The 19,357-nt window shown below is 31.6% G+C and overlaps 3 protein-coding genes across 3 annotated transcripts in view; 1 reads left to right on the top strand and 2 right to left on the bottom strand.

Annotated features, from left to right (window-relative positions):
- The window catches only part of LOC113374659, a 137,768-nt gene that overhangs the window by 34,924 nt on the left and 83,487 nt on the right, over positions 1-19,357 (top strand).
- LOC113374661 lies at positions 3,376-8,333 on the bottom strand. Its single transcript, XM_026614637.1, has 9 exons — positions 8,226-8,333; positions 7,830-8,031; positions 7,011-7,182; positions 6,180-6,466; positions 5,766-5,934; positions 5,609-5,698; positions 4,778-4,970; positions 4,603-4,704; positions 3,376-3,693 (listed from the first exon to the last, which is right to left on the bottom strand). Exons 1-9 carry the CDS (start codon positions 8,331-8,333, stop codon positions 3,376-3,378), a joined length of 1,641 nt encoding a protein of 546 aa, XP_026470422.1.
- The window catches only part of LOC113374660 (smoothelin-like protein 2), an 11,102-nt gene continuing 3,115 nt past the window's right edge, over positions 11,371-19,357 (bottom strand). Inside the window, exons 2-8 of the mRNA XM_026614636.1 lie at positions 18,265-18,366; positions 15,940-16,001; positions 15,506-15,742; positions 15,095-15,218; positions 14,879-15,001; positions 13,251-13,528; positions 11,371-11,569 (exon numbers count right to left, since the gene is read on the bottom strand). Coding sequence (XP_026470421.1) covers positions 11,480-11,569; positions 13,251-13,528; positions 14,879-15,001; positions 15,095-15,218; positions 15,506-15,742; positions 15,940-16,001; positions 18,265-18,366 — 1,016 coding nt within the window. The 3' untranslated portion in view covers positions 11,371-11,479. The remainder of the gene's footprint in view (positions 11,570-13,250; positions 13,529-14,878; positions 15,002-15,094; positions 15,219-15,505; positions 15,743-15,939; positions 16,002-18,264; positions 18,367-19,357) is intronic.

Here is a 19,357-nt window from a genome sequence, read left to right as displayed (position 1 = left end):
GGGTATGCCATCTAATATTTTTCATTTTCATTTTCATTTTTTTTGAATTAAATATAAAACTGAATTAATTCATTATTAACTGAAAGGATTGTACTTTCAAATAGAAAAAGAAATTTTAGAAAATATTCAGTAGTTTGTAAAAAAAAAATAAAGTTATTTGGCGACCCTATATAATACAATTGGCTTATCTTCGTAAAGGTTTTCAAAATGATGTTTTTGTACTTCTCTCTGTAAAAATTTAGAAAATTCAGGGGAGATAGACATTTTTTTATACTATTTCCCGATACCTTTTAATTTTTCTAGACATATTTTAAACGTTTAAGGGCACACTAGTGTGAAATTTTCAAAAAAACAAATTTTCAATTTTACCATTTCGATAGGTTATACCTTTAAAAATAACATATCAAAATTTTAAATCGATATCTTAAATAGTTTTTGAGTCACAGCCATTTAAAGAGTATATATATAGTACATAGTATAACGATCATTTTATCTTTAAACGCGATTTTCTCGAAACAGCATTTTCCAAATTTGCTGCAGCGATTACTCAAAAACAAACAATCAGATAACTATCAATTTTTTACATGCTCTATATATAGTTCTCCGTAAAATGAACTATCGATTTTTTGATCGGATCAAAAATCGAACTTTGGCAGTCCAAAAACGACCAAAATTTTGGGTAAAATTCGACTTTATTTTAAAAAACGCAGCCATTTTGTCAATTTTTGTTTGTTTTTCTACATTGTAGTTCATTTAACAGACAATATTATCTAGTTTAACGAGATTTTTTTTTAATTTCATCCACGTAGAAGGCCGGAATCACTGAAGCAGTAAAGGGCCTTTTTTTTTGTCGCGCCATTGGAGATCGACGATAACTTAAAAAATATTTTTTTTTTTTCAAAAATTTTACTATGTATTCTTAAAACATGTCTAAATATATTCCTAAAATTTTGAATGATTGATAAAGTAGTTTTTTTATTATAAATTCCCAAAAATCACTTTTAGGAGATTACACTATTTGTGCCCTTAAGGCATTTAAAAATCCTGTGGTTTGGTAGTGCTTGAAAACGACTTAGATAGTTGATAGAATATTACAATGGTTAACTACTAAACATACACCACTAGTTATTTTTACATCTATCTAATCCATTTAATTTCAGTTTTCTTTAAAATATTCTTATATATCAATTTTCAACTCTTTGTCATCATTTATAAGCAAATATTGATTTTGCTTTTATTATTCTAAACTAAAATTTTCCAATATTTTTATTTTTTAAATAAAATTAAAAATTTTATTATTGATTATTCATAAACTAATAAATAATTATTTAACATTATTTGTGATAAATGATAAAATCAATAGTTTTTTTTTTTAAATTTAAAAAATATAATCTAATTAGATTATAACATCGAAATCAAAAGCTGATATGATCTTTACAATTTTTCTATATTTCATTTAAACTCTATATATTGCAAAAAAGTATAAAATTATTTTTACAAACACAAATTCAATTATAATTATAAATATATACATTAACCTAATCACAGCATATCATTTCAAACTTAATTATCTATTTTCATGTCTTATATAAAATGCTCATTTCAAAACAAATCTAAATTCGATATCATTCTACATCACATATCATATCGCATTCGAGTAATCGTTCTCACATAATCGTCCTGATCATTTTAGTTTCATAATCACAAATTTTCCTAAAATTTGTTGAATAGTTGGAAATTTGTAATTCCAATTTTATATAAATTTGATTTCGGTCCGTGATTGAACTTTATTCAACCAATGTTCTCCATGATTATTGCAGAAATCAAACTAAATGAAATAATAAAATTAAACATTAGTGAATCAAAATAAATAAAAAATAGTTGGTATTGGTTTTTTGCCTTGAGGCAAGTTACATGAACTTCCCGACATGGGTAAATAATCGACTTAATCAATAAAAAATAAATTAATTTATTAGTGATTAAAGTATTTCGAGTGGTTTACTACACATAATTGAAAACGAACGAACACGTTAACTCGGAGTATTTTCTATAAGCAAATTTTCAGAAATCAATCATTTTTATAATTGAACCAGTTTCAGTAGGACTTGAATGGTTTAGTATGTTCATTAAGACCAAGTACTCTATCGTTATACCAAGTACATATATAGTCTAATTTTAATTTTAACAAACGTCAAAAAAACTACTCATTTTCTTAACTTTGATAAACTTTTAAAATTAAACTACTTGTCGTAGGGCCGTAATACTTTAGTAAGTTCTAATTTTGACAAATGCCAAAAAACGATACTAATTTTTGCAAACTTCGACGAATTTTTAAAATTAAACGACTTGTCGTAGAGCCGCAAATTTTAGTATGATCTATAAGACCATGTATGGTATCCGACCGATATTAAAAAAAACGAGCCGGCCGACCTTTACCAAAAACTAATCAGCACGATTTCCAACCAATATCTTTCGAACGGTTTTTGAATTTTCAAAATCGATTCAGAATTGCGTGCTAAAACGTGAACGAACAATTTTTCACTTTTCTGCTATTTACAGAGAAACGGCTTGGCTGATTGTCGCGCAAAATTGATAAACGATAGTCCTCATCGCGATACATCGAATGGATTTTAATTTATGAAATCGGTCCAGCCGTTTTTGAGAAACATCGATTTACGGAAAAAATCTGTTCACATACACGCGTACACACACACATACTTTTTCCAAATTTGGTCTCATTCGATTCAGAATGGCTTGAAACGTCGAGAAAACATAAAATTAGCGAATCGGATTTTTTATGAAAACATAAACTTCTCCTTCGGGAAGTTAAAAATATTATTCAAGATTAGTCATATAATCATTATTAATATTTGAATTGTTAACGACGTTCTGAGCATTTGATACTATTCTAGCATCACATCACAAGAAAATATCTCAACAAAAATGTTGGTAAACTTTAGCAGTTCTCCAAATAGCACAAATGCCAAATAACAATGTGATCATAAGTTCAACAATTTGTTGAACTCTTGGAATCGTGCCATTTGGAGCTTTTATCGATTTGGATCGAAGAACAAAATCAGCTCCTTGACAAATCGTAACTACTAAACTCATTCCATTATTCAATCAAAGAGTCAGAATTATATTATCCGCGAATTGGCCTATCTATTAGCTAATTGGCAAGTAAAAAGCTTAAAAAATTCCAAAATCACCTGACAATGAAGATCTACGATGAAGAACATAGATGCATGTGTGGTGATGACAACTGCAAATTGGGCATTCATTTAGAACCGGACCTTAGAGACCATATCTAACTGCAATGACTGCTGCTTATATTCAGACAATAATGACCAACAATAATCAAATACTATTCATCCATCATTCTTCATCGCTGTCGTGTCCAACCATACTTTTGCAACGGAAATGTTTCCAGAGCGCGTACCTGAGCTCCCATGCTTCAAAATACAGATCTGGTTTCTGCCATAAAACATGATGGGAAGCGACCGCATATTTTAATTTCAGAGGCGGATTTAGATGAGGGGCCTGTCTGCCTCTTCTTGATATTATAGATTCGACATATTTGTACAATGTTACGGCGTGGTGCGTCCAGCATACCAAGGATATGACGCCTACCACGGTCGCGTGCCGCCAGGACATCTCAACGAGTTTGCTTTCGGGCAGAAGATTTGCTTCAGCCTAAAAATAAAAAAGAAAATAAAATTGAATTAATACAATTGAATAGAATATTTAATGCAATTTAGTTGATCATACACATTCTCAGAAATAATTTTATTGTTTTTTGCAATGTGTTTCACACTTAAGGCAGTATATGATATTTGTTTTCCAATGTATTTTCACCACTGAACACGAGTTAAAATTAGGAGTCAAACTGCAAAACTCGAATTTGTTTTGCAAAATTTCAATTCTGGCGAACTGGCAAACACCAACTTGCGATAGTGACCATCTAAACCAGGACTTCCCGAAGGAGAAGTTTATGTTTTCGACGAGGACTAGCGTTGTGTGAAGATCGGCCGAGCCGTTTCTATGTGAATACCAGAGAAGTGAAAAAAATTTCGTTCACGTTTTAGCCCAATTCTGTATCGATTTTGAAAGTTCAAAAACTGTTCGAAAGATATTGGTTACGAATCGTGCTGATTAGTTTTTGGTAAAGATCGGCCGTGCCGTTTTCTTGTAATAATGTGTTAAAAAACAATTTTTCGACGATTTTTATGATTTTTTTTGACGGTAGATACCATAGTCTTCTAGATCATACTAAAATATTACATATGAGTTTAGATTTAATTGAAAGCGGTAAATTTATTTTTGAAATGAACAGTTGAAATTTTATCTAAAAAATGTCTAAATTTCAATTTCGATTCAATAATTCAATTCTTACAAATTTCGGGAAGGGGGATAGCCACTTGTGAATGGGGTCGCAAATAACAAAAGTTTGAGAAGTCCTGATCTAAACTATTCGTTTACCGTTTTCCGTTTTTCCAATGAATCGAGAATTTCGTTTCGAAATCAATTTCCAAACAACTTTTAAACCAAGAATTATGTTTGGTTTTAAAAAAAAATTATTACCCATTTGCTATTTATAATTACCTGTATATCCATAGCCAAACAGACCACAAATGCGGCTGTAAAACCGCATGGAATTTCAACCACAAGGAGGGATAGAATTGTGTTAACACTTTCCAGATTGACCTATCATATATCAACTTCAATTATATTATAAAATAATTCTTAGAGTTTATAGGGCACTTAATTTATTTTTAACCTGATACTGCCCGTGATGTCTAACAATTTTCAATAGCGTTTCATGAAGTTGCTCCCTGTATTCCAGTAGAAAAACTTTATCGGCCGATCGGAACGATCCCACGACTATGTTGAATGTGAGATTTTCCAAATATAACTCAGGTGAAATGAATGACAAAAGATTATTGTGCCTGTCCAGGAATCGTTGCAATATCCTGAGAAGTGATATAAAATACAATTAATATCAGACCATAATATGATAAAAAATGTCACATTGAATTCAAAATAAAACAGTTAAAGATTCGTTAGTACACAAATTCCTGCCACTTCTCCATGACAAGTAAACTCGTCAACAACATTAACTGGTTATTAATATTTTTAAATAAAATTTGAACTCAACAAACCTGCAGGCTATCAAACTGATAACTCTATTATGCGATGACATCAATATCAAGAATGGGAGTTAGTAATTCGTAATGTAGAGTTTTAGAAAATAAACCAGTTCTGAAATATATAATATAATAATAATATTATATAAATATATTGTTTACAAATTAATAAAATAACTAGTGGTGTATGGTGTATGGCTTTGTACTGATATCCATTCCAGTAAACACCGGGGGGCACCGATCGGCGGTAGCAATCTGAAATCCACATAGATTCCATATGCATGTCACATCGCTGAAGGCAAGCTTGTGGATTTCAGGTTGCTACCGCCGCTCAAATCACACGGTGTTTACTGGGATATGAGTTTTTCTATTTAGATATAAAACAATGTTCCAAACTGCAATCCGAAAAATATGAACCAAATACAAATGTTAACAACAAAAAGTCAATTTTTCAACTTACTAACCTGTATAACAAAACAGCGTATTCCAAAACACCACCATAGTCCATGATTTGCATGTCGTTTAAACCTGTGTCTAATCTGTCCAACATTAATCTAAGGATAAAATTAATAAGACAGTGTTGTTCTGTTTTGTTAATGAATAGGAATATATACTTTTTACCTAATTATATCCAGAAGTGTGTCATCATCGAACCGTTCCATTGCTCTCCTCGCACAGACCTCTAATCCTCTTTGAAGCATTTTTAAGTTTTTTGTAGCAGCGTTGGTAGAATCTGCGCAAACTGATTCGTACAACAACTCCAGGATGTTCTCGGTTAGGTTAACCATACCTAGGAAAAATAATAAATGATAACAGTATGGACAGCTACACATAAAAATCAATCGGTATTTATTATTAACTTTCCTCATACAACTTGCTTATTATGTTTTACTTAATGTTTGAATACTTTTTTCAAAATCAAGCACTTAGGGTGTCTTGAATCGGTTAAAAATGAAATACTTCTAGTTATTAATCCCAGTCATGAACATAATAATTCAAATTTCAATTAACTTATATTCATCCGTTTATTCTTACCCGACATGGAGCACCTCGGCGCTCCGTGCTTGAGCATTTCGTGCAGCACCCTCAGAACGCACCTGCCTTGTACTTCAGCTTCTGGTTCCGTTGAATTCCTAATAAAATTCTTCACCAGTGACAAAAGCGACGACAGCACAGTGTCCAGTGCCACGTGGCATAGTATCAGACGTCGCATAACTCCCATGCAGAGCATGCTGGCGTCCCAGAGATGCCAATCCGTCAAGTAGCAGATGAGAGTTGATGTTATCACATCAGTTTTTTCGGGGGTCAGAAGCCACACTACCCTGGAGTTAAACAACTAATTCATTAGGATAAATTGAGCAACTTTGACCTATTACAAGGGCATCTTGGTAAATTCCTCATACAAATTTTAGATGTATTTTCTTAAGATCTGCTCGCACCAAATGTGCACCAAAAGGTCTGTTCGCTAATTTTATGTTTTCTCGACGTTATTTAACACAAATGTAGAAAGAATAAGTGTTTCAAAGGCTATTTGATACAACTTAATATTTATAAATAGAAATAAAAAGTAAATAAAAAAAATAATGTTCTTTTTTTATAAAAATGTGTAAGTTGTAGCATAAGTAGGCATTCGATTTGTGGTCGCAATATAGTTAAACTTTTAGAGACCCTACTTGCTGACTATTGATTATTGATTATTGGTCAAGCACAATTCTTTAGTCTTTGGTGAGACTGCCATACTATTTCTGGATACTAAAGATAAATATCGATTTAATAGTTGGAAATAGTAATCTCTTAAGAAAAAAAAAGATGTAAACTGGACATCATTGGACAATTAACAGAATAAAATCACATAGAATTATTTACCTAAAATAATTCATCTCGGCTATTCGTACTCTCCTGAGATGCACAGGTGTCACATTCGAGAAGACCTTGACGGATTCGTAGGCCTCTTTCGATAGTGCCAGGCAACACATTATCAATTTGTCCACTGGACACCGTTGGAGCACCGAATTCTCTGTACGATACACAATTCTCTCTAAAGGAATTAAATTTAATAATCTTAATAAAGTACAGAAAAACACTGATACTGACCACGAAAATAAGAATATACTTGGTTACACGTAATTTATTATGTGATGGTTGGCACATACTGTAAATGTACGTTATTTATCGCAGAAGTTTATTCATAAATAATAAGTGAATTTGACCCTTTCCACTCGGCATCAGTTCGCTCGTTATTTACTAGCAACTTGGCGCCGCATTCTGACGAAAGCGTAGCTGCTGTAAGTTTTTGAATTGCTCATACCTGATCTATTCTATTCGGCGCTTCAATACGAACTGAGTCAATGTGTATGAAAATTGTCAAATGCCTCGGAAGAGTCAGCCGAGAGATATGCTACCTACGTTGTCCCCTCAAAAGGACAGCCGAGTGGAAAGGATCAACGTAATAATTTGTAATAGTTTCAGTTATATAATATAGTTGTGATAGACATTCAAAATGCGATAAATTTTAGAACAAAAGGAGTACAGTGAATATATAAAAAAGTGTGATATTTCGCATGTTCCACCTTCTTTAAAAATAAATTAATTTACAACAATTGCATGGTGGAAAATATAATTTTATTCAAAACTAAATGATCACATCAATAATCACAGCAATATAGAATTATCTTATCTACCTACCCAAAATTCTAATCGCCGGTAAAAACTTGACCTCTGTGAGAACCAGCCTGGAGCCTCCTTCACTTATGAAAGGCTTTTCTTCAATTCCACAGTATTTAATCAATTTATTTATTTCTTTTTGTAATTTTTCGTAATCAAACTTCGAACTTAACGAATATCTGAACGCTTTCTTTCTACTAACTGTAGGAGTAAATATTGTCGTCTGCAAGGAAAAAGAAACATCCAAAAAAATATGAGGCGTTTAATTTGGCCACATTGGCTTTGGTAAAAAGCGCATAAGGCTGATAACTTTCTTCAGGCATTGTCAACTTTTGCAAACATTACTGATTAAAATAAATACAATGGACACTGCCTTTGGGTAAATATTGGTCAATTGGATATTTCCTCGAATTTTACCTGAAAATTCTGATCGTATTGGTCGGGTCCATGTACGTAGAACGATTCTGTTTGTGATGTCGATAGCAGATTCGATGAGCGCAATGTCACGGAACTACTCTCGGACATGACTTAGACACTTGGAACAGTGACGGCATCCAAGCGATCGCCACAAGTGACATCTTGCCAGGAGCATGTGGCACTCAACAACCGGCAGGTGAGGGCATCAGCTATACTACCACAAGAACTAAATATTAATAATATTTACAATGCAATGAGTTGCGCATTTACCCTCATACCAGACCCCTTACGCATTTATTCTAGACCAAATACCTCCTTCAGTTCTAGAGTATCTGGTCTAGAATTAAAAAAAAAAAAGATTTTCAGAGATATAACTGTTTGATTACGACAATATTCCACTGTTTCCCTACGATACGATACCCACGATTTCTCTACTTCTACTGATACCGATTTACTTCAATTTTTACACAGTCTACTTTATAGACTTCTCTTCGCCATGAACTACGCTTTTTCAAACAGTCGCCAATTTGTGATGAAACATTTTTTTAACTTGTCCGTAGGCCTTTCAAAAATCGCATAAAATTCATGTCTCTAGACAAGAATACCCCCATAATTGTGCTATAAACTTGATGTGACTTCCTAATGACGTAGCCCTATAATAACGTGGTTGGACTTTGTTTTGATAAATTTATTATTGCAATAGCTCTAATTTTGAAGACTTCATCGGATGCAATGATGCCGGATAAAGGTTATTCTCTCTTGCAAACATGCTGCTATCTATATACCCAATTGGAAACCGATGTCACTGTTGCTTGACATCAGTTTGTCAGAGGTATCGAATCTCAAAGCCACGAGGAAGCTCCAGACATAGATAAGAAAATGGCTCCAGGTCCGTGATTTAAATGTCATATTTATTTATATGAACATACGCTTGAATAACCACCCAGTAAACACCGAGCGGCGGTAGCAATCTGAAAGCCACATAAATTCCACATGGGTGTCACAGGGCTGAAGCCACGCTAGTGGATTTCAGATGGCTACCGCCGCTCACATGACACGGCATTTACTGGGAAAAATTACACAATTTAAAATCTTAGTGAATAAAATAAATGCGATGAAGAACGAGATATATATTTTTGGCGATAGTTTTGAACTGGAGACGATTTGATATACTCTAAAAGACACATTTTTAATATCCTGGTGGCACCATTTTTGATTTCTTTCATTCTTTCCACCAATTTGCAATGCAACGGAGTACAATTCAAGAACCGACCCTATTAATAATTTTAATTTAAAATTATTTTTTTCCTTTTAGATTTTTTGCACCCAATTCACAAATCATGCTATTTTATAATCAAGTGACATGCAAGTAGTTACCTTACCTGTAAATTTTGATTAAATAAATGACCACTAGAAAAACAGCAAAATATATTCCTGTAATAAAACTCAATATTTTCATTCAATTAATAAACCATAAATAAATAAAATGTGATCAAATTTAATATTACAAATTGTATATTAATCAACTTGACAACTCTTTTTGACAGATTCAAAATCAACGTAAAAAATATGAAAATAAAACAAAATCAATAAGCATGTTTCATAGTTGAATGAGGTTTATTAAGGAAATAACCAGGTACAATTACTGGAAATTATTAGAACATTTTGGAATAATTTATGTTTTTAATAAATGAAAACTTTACCTTTCATTTCATATGAAAACAAACTACATGCGTTGTAAGTGGTATTTTGCCTTAAGACAAGTTGCAAAAACTTTCTGATATGTACAAACAATTGACTTGGTCACAGGGAATTATTATTTACTAACTTTTCAACATGTCATGACGGAATTTTGAAATTTCAACGTGTTCCATTATTTCCAACGTTGATAATTTTTTATAATTAAATCACTTTTTGCTTACTAAGGTCAACAAATCGTCAAAAAAATCCAACAATTAATAACGAAAAAACGTTCTAGCCGATCTTTACCAAAATTTGATCACCACGATTCCCAACAGAACTGACAGAATTTTAAACACTTTCAGAAATTTTAAAAATCTGTTCAGCATTTTTGGCTAAAACGTCAATAAAAAATTTGGCACTTATTTAATAGAATTGAATTATAAGAAAACGGCTCGATCGATAAATAAGCTAAATCGTTTTTATGATTTTTATTATTTTCTGAAATCGGTTCAGTCGTCTTTGAGAAAACGCAGACGAAAGGTCAAATTTCGGCTTACATATATACACACACATAATTTTCTAAAATTTGCGGTCAAACGGTTCAGAATGACTTGAAACGTCGAAGACACATAAAATTAACAAGACAGATTTTCCGCAGAAAACATCAACTTCTACTTCAGGAAGTTTAATAAAAAATTGAATTAAAAAACTCATTTTTTTCAGAACTTTATTATAATTTCTCGTTTAAAAGCGATTTACAAAAAAAGCCGACTGGCATAAAAATCCTACATACGTAGAAATCTTTTTTCATATTGGTTCCTAAATGATTTTCCAATGATATGATAAGGAAAATTTTATTTTTACTACATCTAAGAAGCAGTCTTTCGCTTATAAAATCGTACAAAGATTATAAGTAAATATATATATTTATATATAGAGTATAAAAATATGTATTGCAAAAATCGTAAGAATTATTTGTATATTATTACAAAATTGAAAAATTCATGTGTTATATCTCAATATATATATGCCTTAGAATAATTCAGATTAATCTTAAGAATGATTAAATTTAGATAAATCTAAAGGATAAATTTATGACTAGATACTAAAAAGAATGTTATGTACAATGATTTTGTTTGACAAATGGTTTTTAAATAAACAGGTACGATCATCGATGATGAAGTACAAAAATTCTAGAACAGCCATATAATAATAGTCCAAAATGCATTTCATAGTAAATCGAATTATAAAAATACGATTGATAAAAAATTATAGTTTTATGACTGTTCTTGATATGAACCTCTTTCATAAAACATATTAAAAATTGATTCAAAATTGAGGTTTAAGTACACGATATTGATTGATATTTGTTAACACCCTGTTCATTTAAAATAATAATTTGATCGCCCAAATCACAACTTTTAAATTACTCAAACTATTATTTGATAATAAACGATTCTCGATATTATATGCATATATACAAAAAATAATTATTATTTTCTTTATCGTCGACTTCATCACATAGTAATCATTAACAACTAAAAATCTAGTAATACAATCAATAATATATGTTAAACTTCGAAATGTTTGTAGATCGCGATCACATACGCCATTACTTGATGCCAATCCGGTCGTTCCAATTGTATCATGTCGTTAATATTCTGCGAAAATTAATATTATTATAAAAATTTAATAATTATTATTTAAAAAGTGATTTATGATGTAATGAAATAATTGGAAAACGTGCAAAGCTACAAAATGAAACATCGGAAGCCAAAATAAGCAACCTTGGACATCAACTAAAAAGTAAAAGAATAAGCAAACGGTACACAGATAATAATATATACAGGGTGTTCCAGAACTTACAGTCAAGCCAAAACGAGGAGATAGTAGTTACCTTAAAATGTAGTGAAAAAAATGTCATAGAATTTTATAAGGAAATTATGAGCTTTCAAGAGGGTCTGTCTTCTACCTTGTTGGTTCAAAAAAATCGATTTTTTTATTTTGTGCTTTTGTGGCCCAAAAGGTACTACAAATATAATATTAAAAGGGTACTTCATGGTCCAGGCATTGGAGATTGATTGTAAGTAACTTTTCTTCCAAGATCCAAGCATTAATATTTTTCCGATTTTGCGATTATCCATGCATTAATATCTTTCCGATTTCCCAAAAGTTGTGTTTTTGCAACTGGTCGACAAAATATTGTAACGACAATAGGCATTGTCGCCGAAGGATTAAACAACCCTCAGTGCAAAAGGCATCCCCCACCCACCTCTACTAGGGTTCCCAGTAAACACCGTGTGATTTGAGCGGTGGTAGCAACCTGAAATCCACAAGCTTGCCTTCAGCGCTGTAACATGCATGTGGAATCTATGTGGATTTCAGATTGCTACCGCAGCTCGGTGCCCCCCGGTGTTTACTGGGTTCCTGCAATCTAAGACCCTACTCGAGGGTTAAAAATTTTCATTAAGAAATGTAACAACCTCCGAGGAGGTCTGTCTGTCTTTTAAATCCGTCACAATGGAGGTAGCGCATTCGATTCCCCATAAACCCCCCTCGCAAATTATATTACTACGATTTTCAAAAAACAGTATCAAAAAGAGGCCACAAGGTAGAAGACATTTATCTATGATAGAAGTCCCCCTTAAGTGCTACTTAGAGATTTGGTAAATTTTTCGGTTATTTTGGTTATTTTTTACTAATTTTGTTCATTTAAACTTAGGAACCGAAACCGTTGTAAACATTTCTAGAACCACAGTCAAAAATAATAACACAATTCCCCAAGTTTTCAAGAATTAAGCATTTTTGTTGAACTGAAAATTTAAAGTTTCTAAAATCATTCAACTTTGAAGAAAGGAAATTATTTATTTCCTTCCCTAAAACTCACTCAAAAAAGCGATTTTTTGAAGCCTCTAAAGCAGGCTTCCCCTTAAAAAATCGAGTTAAAAAAATAACGGTTACCGTTCTAAAGTTTAAACTAACAAAACTAATAAAAATGACAAATAAAAACATTGGTTAGATTTCACGTATGTGTTATCAAAGTGACATCAGAAAGTTGCACTTATGATAAAATTGTTGTTAGACTTTTGGAGGTTAGGTTTTATGTGCAAAACGCCTGATCGCACAGCAAATACATTTAGACAGTTCGTTACTATCAACTCATACGATTATATCCCCGTAACATAACATTTTTTATCCAAGAATTACCGCCCTAGGTTTCGTAAGCTTACTACTGTAAATATTGTTATGAATCAAATTAACCACTATCCTTCAATCTATTACTACAAAATCCATGCAGGACCGTTCCTAAACTACCATGCACAATTATGAATCCATTCTCACCAGGCTGGTCGGGATGCCGACGCTCTCGGCCGCCGCGAAGGCCAAGCTGAAGTTGCGTCGCTTCTCGTTCGGCACCAGCGTTCCGTAGGGTATCCGGTCTGGTATGTAAGTATGAAGCAGGGCGCAGAGGGCCATGCCGTCGTTCCACGACGAAGAGAAGTTGGTTATATCAATGTTCCGGTATCCAGCAGTGCGTTCCTGGCACCACTTCAAGAGGGCGTTCCTTTTGGAGCCCCCGTTCGCGTAGAGGGCGTTCAGAGGATCGCGGTGTTCGGCTACTAAGGGTTTTTGGGTAAATGATTGTGTGAAATAGATGAGAATTAATGATATTACATGTATATATTAACATAGATTTATTTAAATACAGCCTAAGTTTCTGCAAAGTGTCTTTGTAGTATACCCAATTCGTGGTATAAAACCCTTGCGTCATAGAAATTAAAAGTATGATTGATAAGTTTTATGTGTTCCCTGATGATAACCCTTGATTTTTGTTTTGTGTTATTATCATGCTGTTTTAAACGCTTGATGAAAATTTTGTTTCGTTTCACCGATGTAAGAAGAACCACAATTATTGCAAGCAATCTTATACCACATTTGATTTTTGTTCTAAACTAGTAGCAGGCTTTAGATTTGAAATGAGTATATTACAAAATACTAGTATATTAGCCTTATAAAAAACTTTTTCCACGTGAGATAAAGCTCTTTAACGTAAGTTATGTGAATAGTACATTCAAAATCATTATTCTTCATGGAAAAAACATTGGGATTTGGATTGGTAATTCTGTTCTTTATGATAGTGAGGCTGTTGTTTGTAACGGATTTTACCAGATGTGGAGAGTAGGAGTTGCAAATAAGAGTTTTGAAAATTAAATATAAATTGAAAAACCAGAATTGTTTGTCCGAAAAAGGCACTGATGATGACGTAGAATTTTACGCCGAAATGTATGGAATAATAGAGATGTTTTAAAAGTCATTAAGTTGTCTTTTTTACTTGATGTTACGCCCTCCAAGAATTTAATAATACAATTTAACATCAAATTACGAAAACATGCAGAAAACATGTTATGAATGATAACTTTTTGGCACAAAGTTTGACACCATATCAATAGTATTAAACATATTTTCCACTCAATATTTATGAGACAAATCATGGTCTTGAAAGTTCTTTAACTTTCACCAATATAAAATAAAGCACGCACACAAAGGAAAGCAAGTGCAACAAAAAGCAAGAGAAATTAATCGCTTCTCATTAGAATGACGATGATTAGAACAAGTTACAAAATAGCAATAAAATCGCAAAGAAAAATGAACAAATTACAATTTGATGTATTTTTTTCAAAAGCCTAATTATTCCCATAACGATCTAATAAAAAAATTCAATAATAGTAATTTTGAAGATTTTTCTATTACTAATTTCAAAAATAGTTCTTAGTGTACTAAAAATATCAGCATAAATCAGTTGAAATCTCATGACAAAAATATTCTGAATAATTTATAAACAAAGTAAAAACTTTGTGTATTTGAATGCACAACACATGTGCATGTTTCTTATAGGCCATAATATGATGATTGTGAATGTAAATTAGCCTTAACCAAATATGAAAGAAATCAATCAATAAATGTCTTACCTTGATCTCCATGGCTGCTTCTCCTGGTGTAATCTGAAATTTTCTGTTCATCTGCGGTTTTGCCATGAGTTGATTTGTAATTGCTTTTCAAATAAGCATATGTGGGACCTCCCGCTACCACATCTGAAAATAACATTGGATAAAAAGATTATTTACAATATACTTATTAATTTAATATAGATTATTGCAATATACAATAAGAATGCTGAAACTTACCAGGATGTGTGTTGTACAGTTTCATTGATGTTTTAGGAGTAACAGGTGTGGTTTTAGACAAATATTGGTATTTGTTTTGCTGAGATTGTTCTCGTAATGGATTTTTGACATATCCATGTCCACTCTAAAAATATAAGGGTGATCTTGTAATACATATTTTTATAAATAAATAAAAAAGATTTATGCAGTACAAAAGATGTAGAGATTAACAGAAAGCCTAGAATAAAAATAGATTTGTATTTATCAACTTATATAAAGAATAGTAGTAAATACAAAGAAATAGTAAGAGAATAAAAAGTTAATTAATTTTAGGTATATAGTTGGTAAAAGATTACATCTATTCACATAATATATATAATATAATAAGCCAAATAATGCAAGGTTTACAAACTTGAATATAATTTTCTCTACCTGTGTATTTTGTTCAAACATGGTATCAGCCCAATTGGCATCTCGATTATTAGTAGGACTAAGAGTACTGATGATGTCATTTGTCGACTGCTGCACATTTGATAAACTGTTTAAGCTGCCAGTCGAACTGTTGGCTGAACTAGTTTTGTCAACACTTGACAAATGTTTCGTTGGTAATTTTTGTGCAGCTTGCTTTTCTATGTCTTCGATTAAACATTTGACAGATACACGAGAATCCTATGGAAAAAAACTCCACAACTTATAAATATGTTACTGCAAGTATATAATAAAGAATAAAAGAAACAGTCAATCTATTAGTAATTCTGAAAGTTCCATTTTAAGTTTACTTTCTATTATTCATGTATGAATATTTATAATAATTAATCAATAACTAATTGATTTAAATTGATTATTATTTGATTTAAATAACTAACCTGTCTGGCATATGGTGGCTTTTGAATGACGTCAGCTGTATTTCCGAGATTGGATTTAGTAACTGCAAAACAGACATATCAAATTAAAATATAATCTAGGTAAGTATTCAAATAATTCATAATAATGTTTGCAAAATTGCATCATTCCAAGTATTTATAAATCAATATGAACCATTATTATTTAATCTAAAACTGATCAAATTATATGTTAGTATAAGAAGTATGGTCAGAAAAATAATATGCCTCAAAGCAAAGATGAAAATCAATATTAATGATAATAATAATCTTCCATCTAAAATCAATATACAATTAAAAACAATAACTCTGTTGTAATATGTTTAAAACTAATGAATAGCTTTTTATGATAATTTTTACACAATGAATTGAAACTTGTTGAATTACTATATACTATTTGAACTATGATATATCAGTTTTTATTTTACCCAAACAACACAAAAATCATATATTTATAAAGAATTTATAATAATGTAAAAAATACATTTTTATAATTAAATATAAATAATTATTTATCTAGGACCTGTATTCAAAATCTAAAATTAAATAAAATAAGCAAAAGCTATTTAAACAAGCAGATGCGCATACAAGAATTACATAAATTGCTGTTCCAATTTAGTACTAACATCAAACTAAAATCTTTGGAAAAAAAGATGAAAAAAATTTGGGTAATAAGTGCATTTTTTTGCAAATTCTAGAATCTTTTAAAAATCTTATTGATATTGATCTGAATTAATAATTAAACAAAAACACCAAGAAAAAAATAGTATAGAATGTACTTTATATTTTTCTCTGTTTGAAGTAGAATTTTATTTAGTATTAAGTTCAAAAATTACATTAGTATCAAATTAAAACAGCAATGGTCGTTAGTATAAAAAGCTTTATAATAAAAAATATTTCGAGATCAATTGTTCAACAAATAATCATATTACACTTTTTCAAAAACAAGTCGCAATTATCAAAATAATGTTTAAATTAATTCAAGAACAATATATATATATATAGTTGTTTCCAAGCTCAATAAAAATTTTAATTAGCTTGAATAAAAAAATATTAGTTAGATTCGTTTGTTAATAATAATTACTAAATTTGAACAATTGACTCCAACATCAAGAGAAACATTTAAAAAATCATGGATCTAAAAACAATCACTGACACGAGACAAAACCAAAACAACAAAAGCAAATTTCTTGCCGCTTCGACAAACACTTGACAACATCGAACGTGAAAATCGAATATCCAAAGTTTCACACTTACTATCATCGTATTTCGAGCTATTTTTTGTCATTTCAGAATTGGTTGCGTTCTTTTCGAACTTTTTTTCCGAAGTCAGAAAGGCATTTTTCAAAACTCTCTTAATACTAGCTGGTGACATTTTTTCATCAATGTCGAAAACCGAAGATCTCGATTTGATTTCGTCAAATGGTTTAGATGCACCACTTTTTGGTAATGGTTCGTTTACAAAATCTTTGTTTTTATCGTTAGAGTCGTTGCCGAAATGTAGAGTTTTCTCAATGGTTTGTTGGGAATCACACTTGTCTGTTGATGTGTTCTCTAGTGTAATTTCACAGGTAGATATTTTTGCTTCAACAGAACTATCCTCTGATGATGATTTTTTATCATCAAAGTCATCACCACGAATATTTTTGTATCTTCTGCTAGAATATGAAGTATTTATTCTCAATCCCACTTCTGAAATAGGTTCAAACGAATCTGAATCACTGTCGTTTGTTATAATACTGGCTTTATCAAAACTGGTCAACAAAAAGCCTTGTTCAATGTCGTTACTAGACTTTTTATCAGCATCTTCAAAAATTATGCTCCCAGTTTTCACATCGGCTAACTCTGTGTCCGAACCAAGATTTTCATCAGAACAGATTTTTGGATTCTTCGCGATGCATTCCTGGTTCTTCAAAAGTTTTCGCGGTAACGGCTTCGGAGGTTTGCCAACAGCACCAGAATTTGCCAAACTCGATTTATTATTCTCGAATACGCATTCGGGCAACGTGTTAAGTTGCTGACTAAAATAAATAACATTAATCTTATCGCACCCGGACAAATTTCGTTCGCTCGAGGCTTTAAAAGTGGCCAAAAAGTTGGATTTATTTTTGTCTCGTGCGGTGCCGACACTGCTTACCGATGCTGTGTCATCCGAACTCGATTGCAGTTGATGGTTGGTTAGTGATGCCATGCAGTCTAAAGAATGTTTTCTACTACTGTTACTAATGTTATTGTTATTGTTATTGTTAAAACGAGTGTAATCGAACTCGCCGTTAAAATAATTCGTTATCTGTTTTAAGTCTTCCTCACCGTGCAGTCTGATGAGTGTGTCTTTTGTTTCCATTTCGTTCAAGGCGAGCGCCGTGGGCGACCTCTGAGCATCCTCGCTGTTAGAAATAGCGCTGGGGGCATCTGGTAAGGGTTTTAATTTGGAAAAAAGTCATGATAATCGTTTTTATAATAAAATATTTAAGAAAAAAATCTTGTGGTTATGTAATACATTGGCTGTCGAATTATTAAAATTAAAGAACAAAGACTGTGATAAAATAAGAGAAAGTTTACATCAGACCTTACAAGGAGAATCTCAGGTTTACCAGTCTGGGATTTTGATGTAACTTTGCATGGTGATAGGGTTGATAGTCAAAAAGAAGCTCTTAAAATATAAGAATATTATGAAAAGTAGTTCAATCAAATTTAGAAGAATGGTATGTCCGCTTTAGAAAACTAGGTTACGTTCCCGTGATTATAGCAATAAAAAGCATACGTCGCAAATATACAAAATTAATATCAAATTAAATAAATAGAGAATTAAACCATATAAAAATGTTTATCGTTAATATCCAATGTGAAAAAAATAATACATACACCTACAAATTTCCTTCAGATATATAAATTTTTGACTACAAAATATTAATTGAATAAAATATCTTTTTCGATATTCAAAAAAAAAAAAAATTTTGGAAATTAAAATAAAAAAAAAATTCTTTCCTCGAAATCGGACTCTTAGGTATCTTTCAAATCATATGCTAGTTCTCTCAAAAACCGCTGATTTTGACACTTTCTTTTCGGAACGGCTGAACCTAACTTTACCAAAAACTAATCAGCACATCTCCCTACCAATAGGAATCGATTGCTCTTTGCATTTTTCAAATCGGTTCATCCATACACCCAAAATCGTCGAGAAAAAATTGGCTCCGCACACACACACACACACACACACATATTGATTTTTTCTGAGGTATACCAAAATGTTCAGAAACTTCTGAATCTGAAGATATGCCAAAAAAATTCAGTTTTGATTTTTGGTCCGCTACTATAACTTACCCTATGGGAAGTGAAAATCTATATTCTGACAAAATTTAAAATCTATGAACGTAACAACTGAGAGTTACGTTCCTGCACA

Source organism: Ctenocephalides felis, unplaced genomic scaffold (assembly GCF_003426905.1).
Source record: "Ctenocephalides felis isolate EL2017-DRISC unplaced genomic scaffold, ASM342690v1 CF-g0.4_SCAFFOLD_01886, whole genome shotgun sequence".
In the NCBI taxonomy this organism is placed as follows: Eukaryota; Metazoa; Arthropoda; class Insecta; order Siphonaptera; family Pulicidae; genus Ctenocephalides; species Ctenocephalides felis.
The sequence above is the reverse complement of the archived record's forward strand: the minus strand, read 5'-3'. Positions and strand labels throughout refer to the sequence as shown.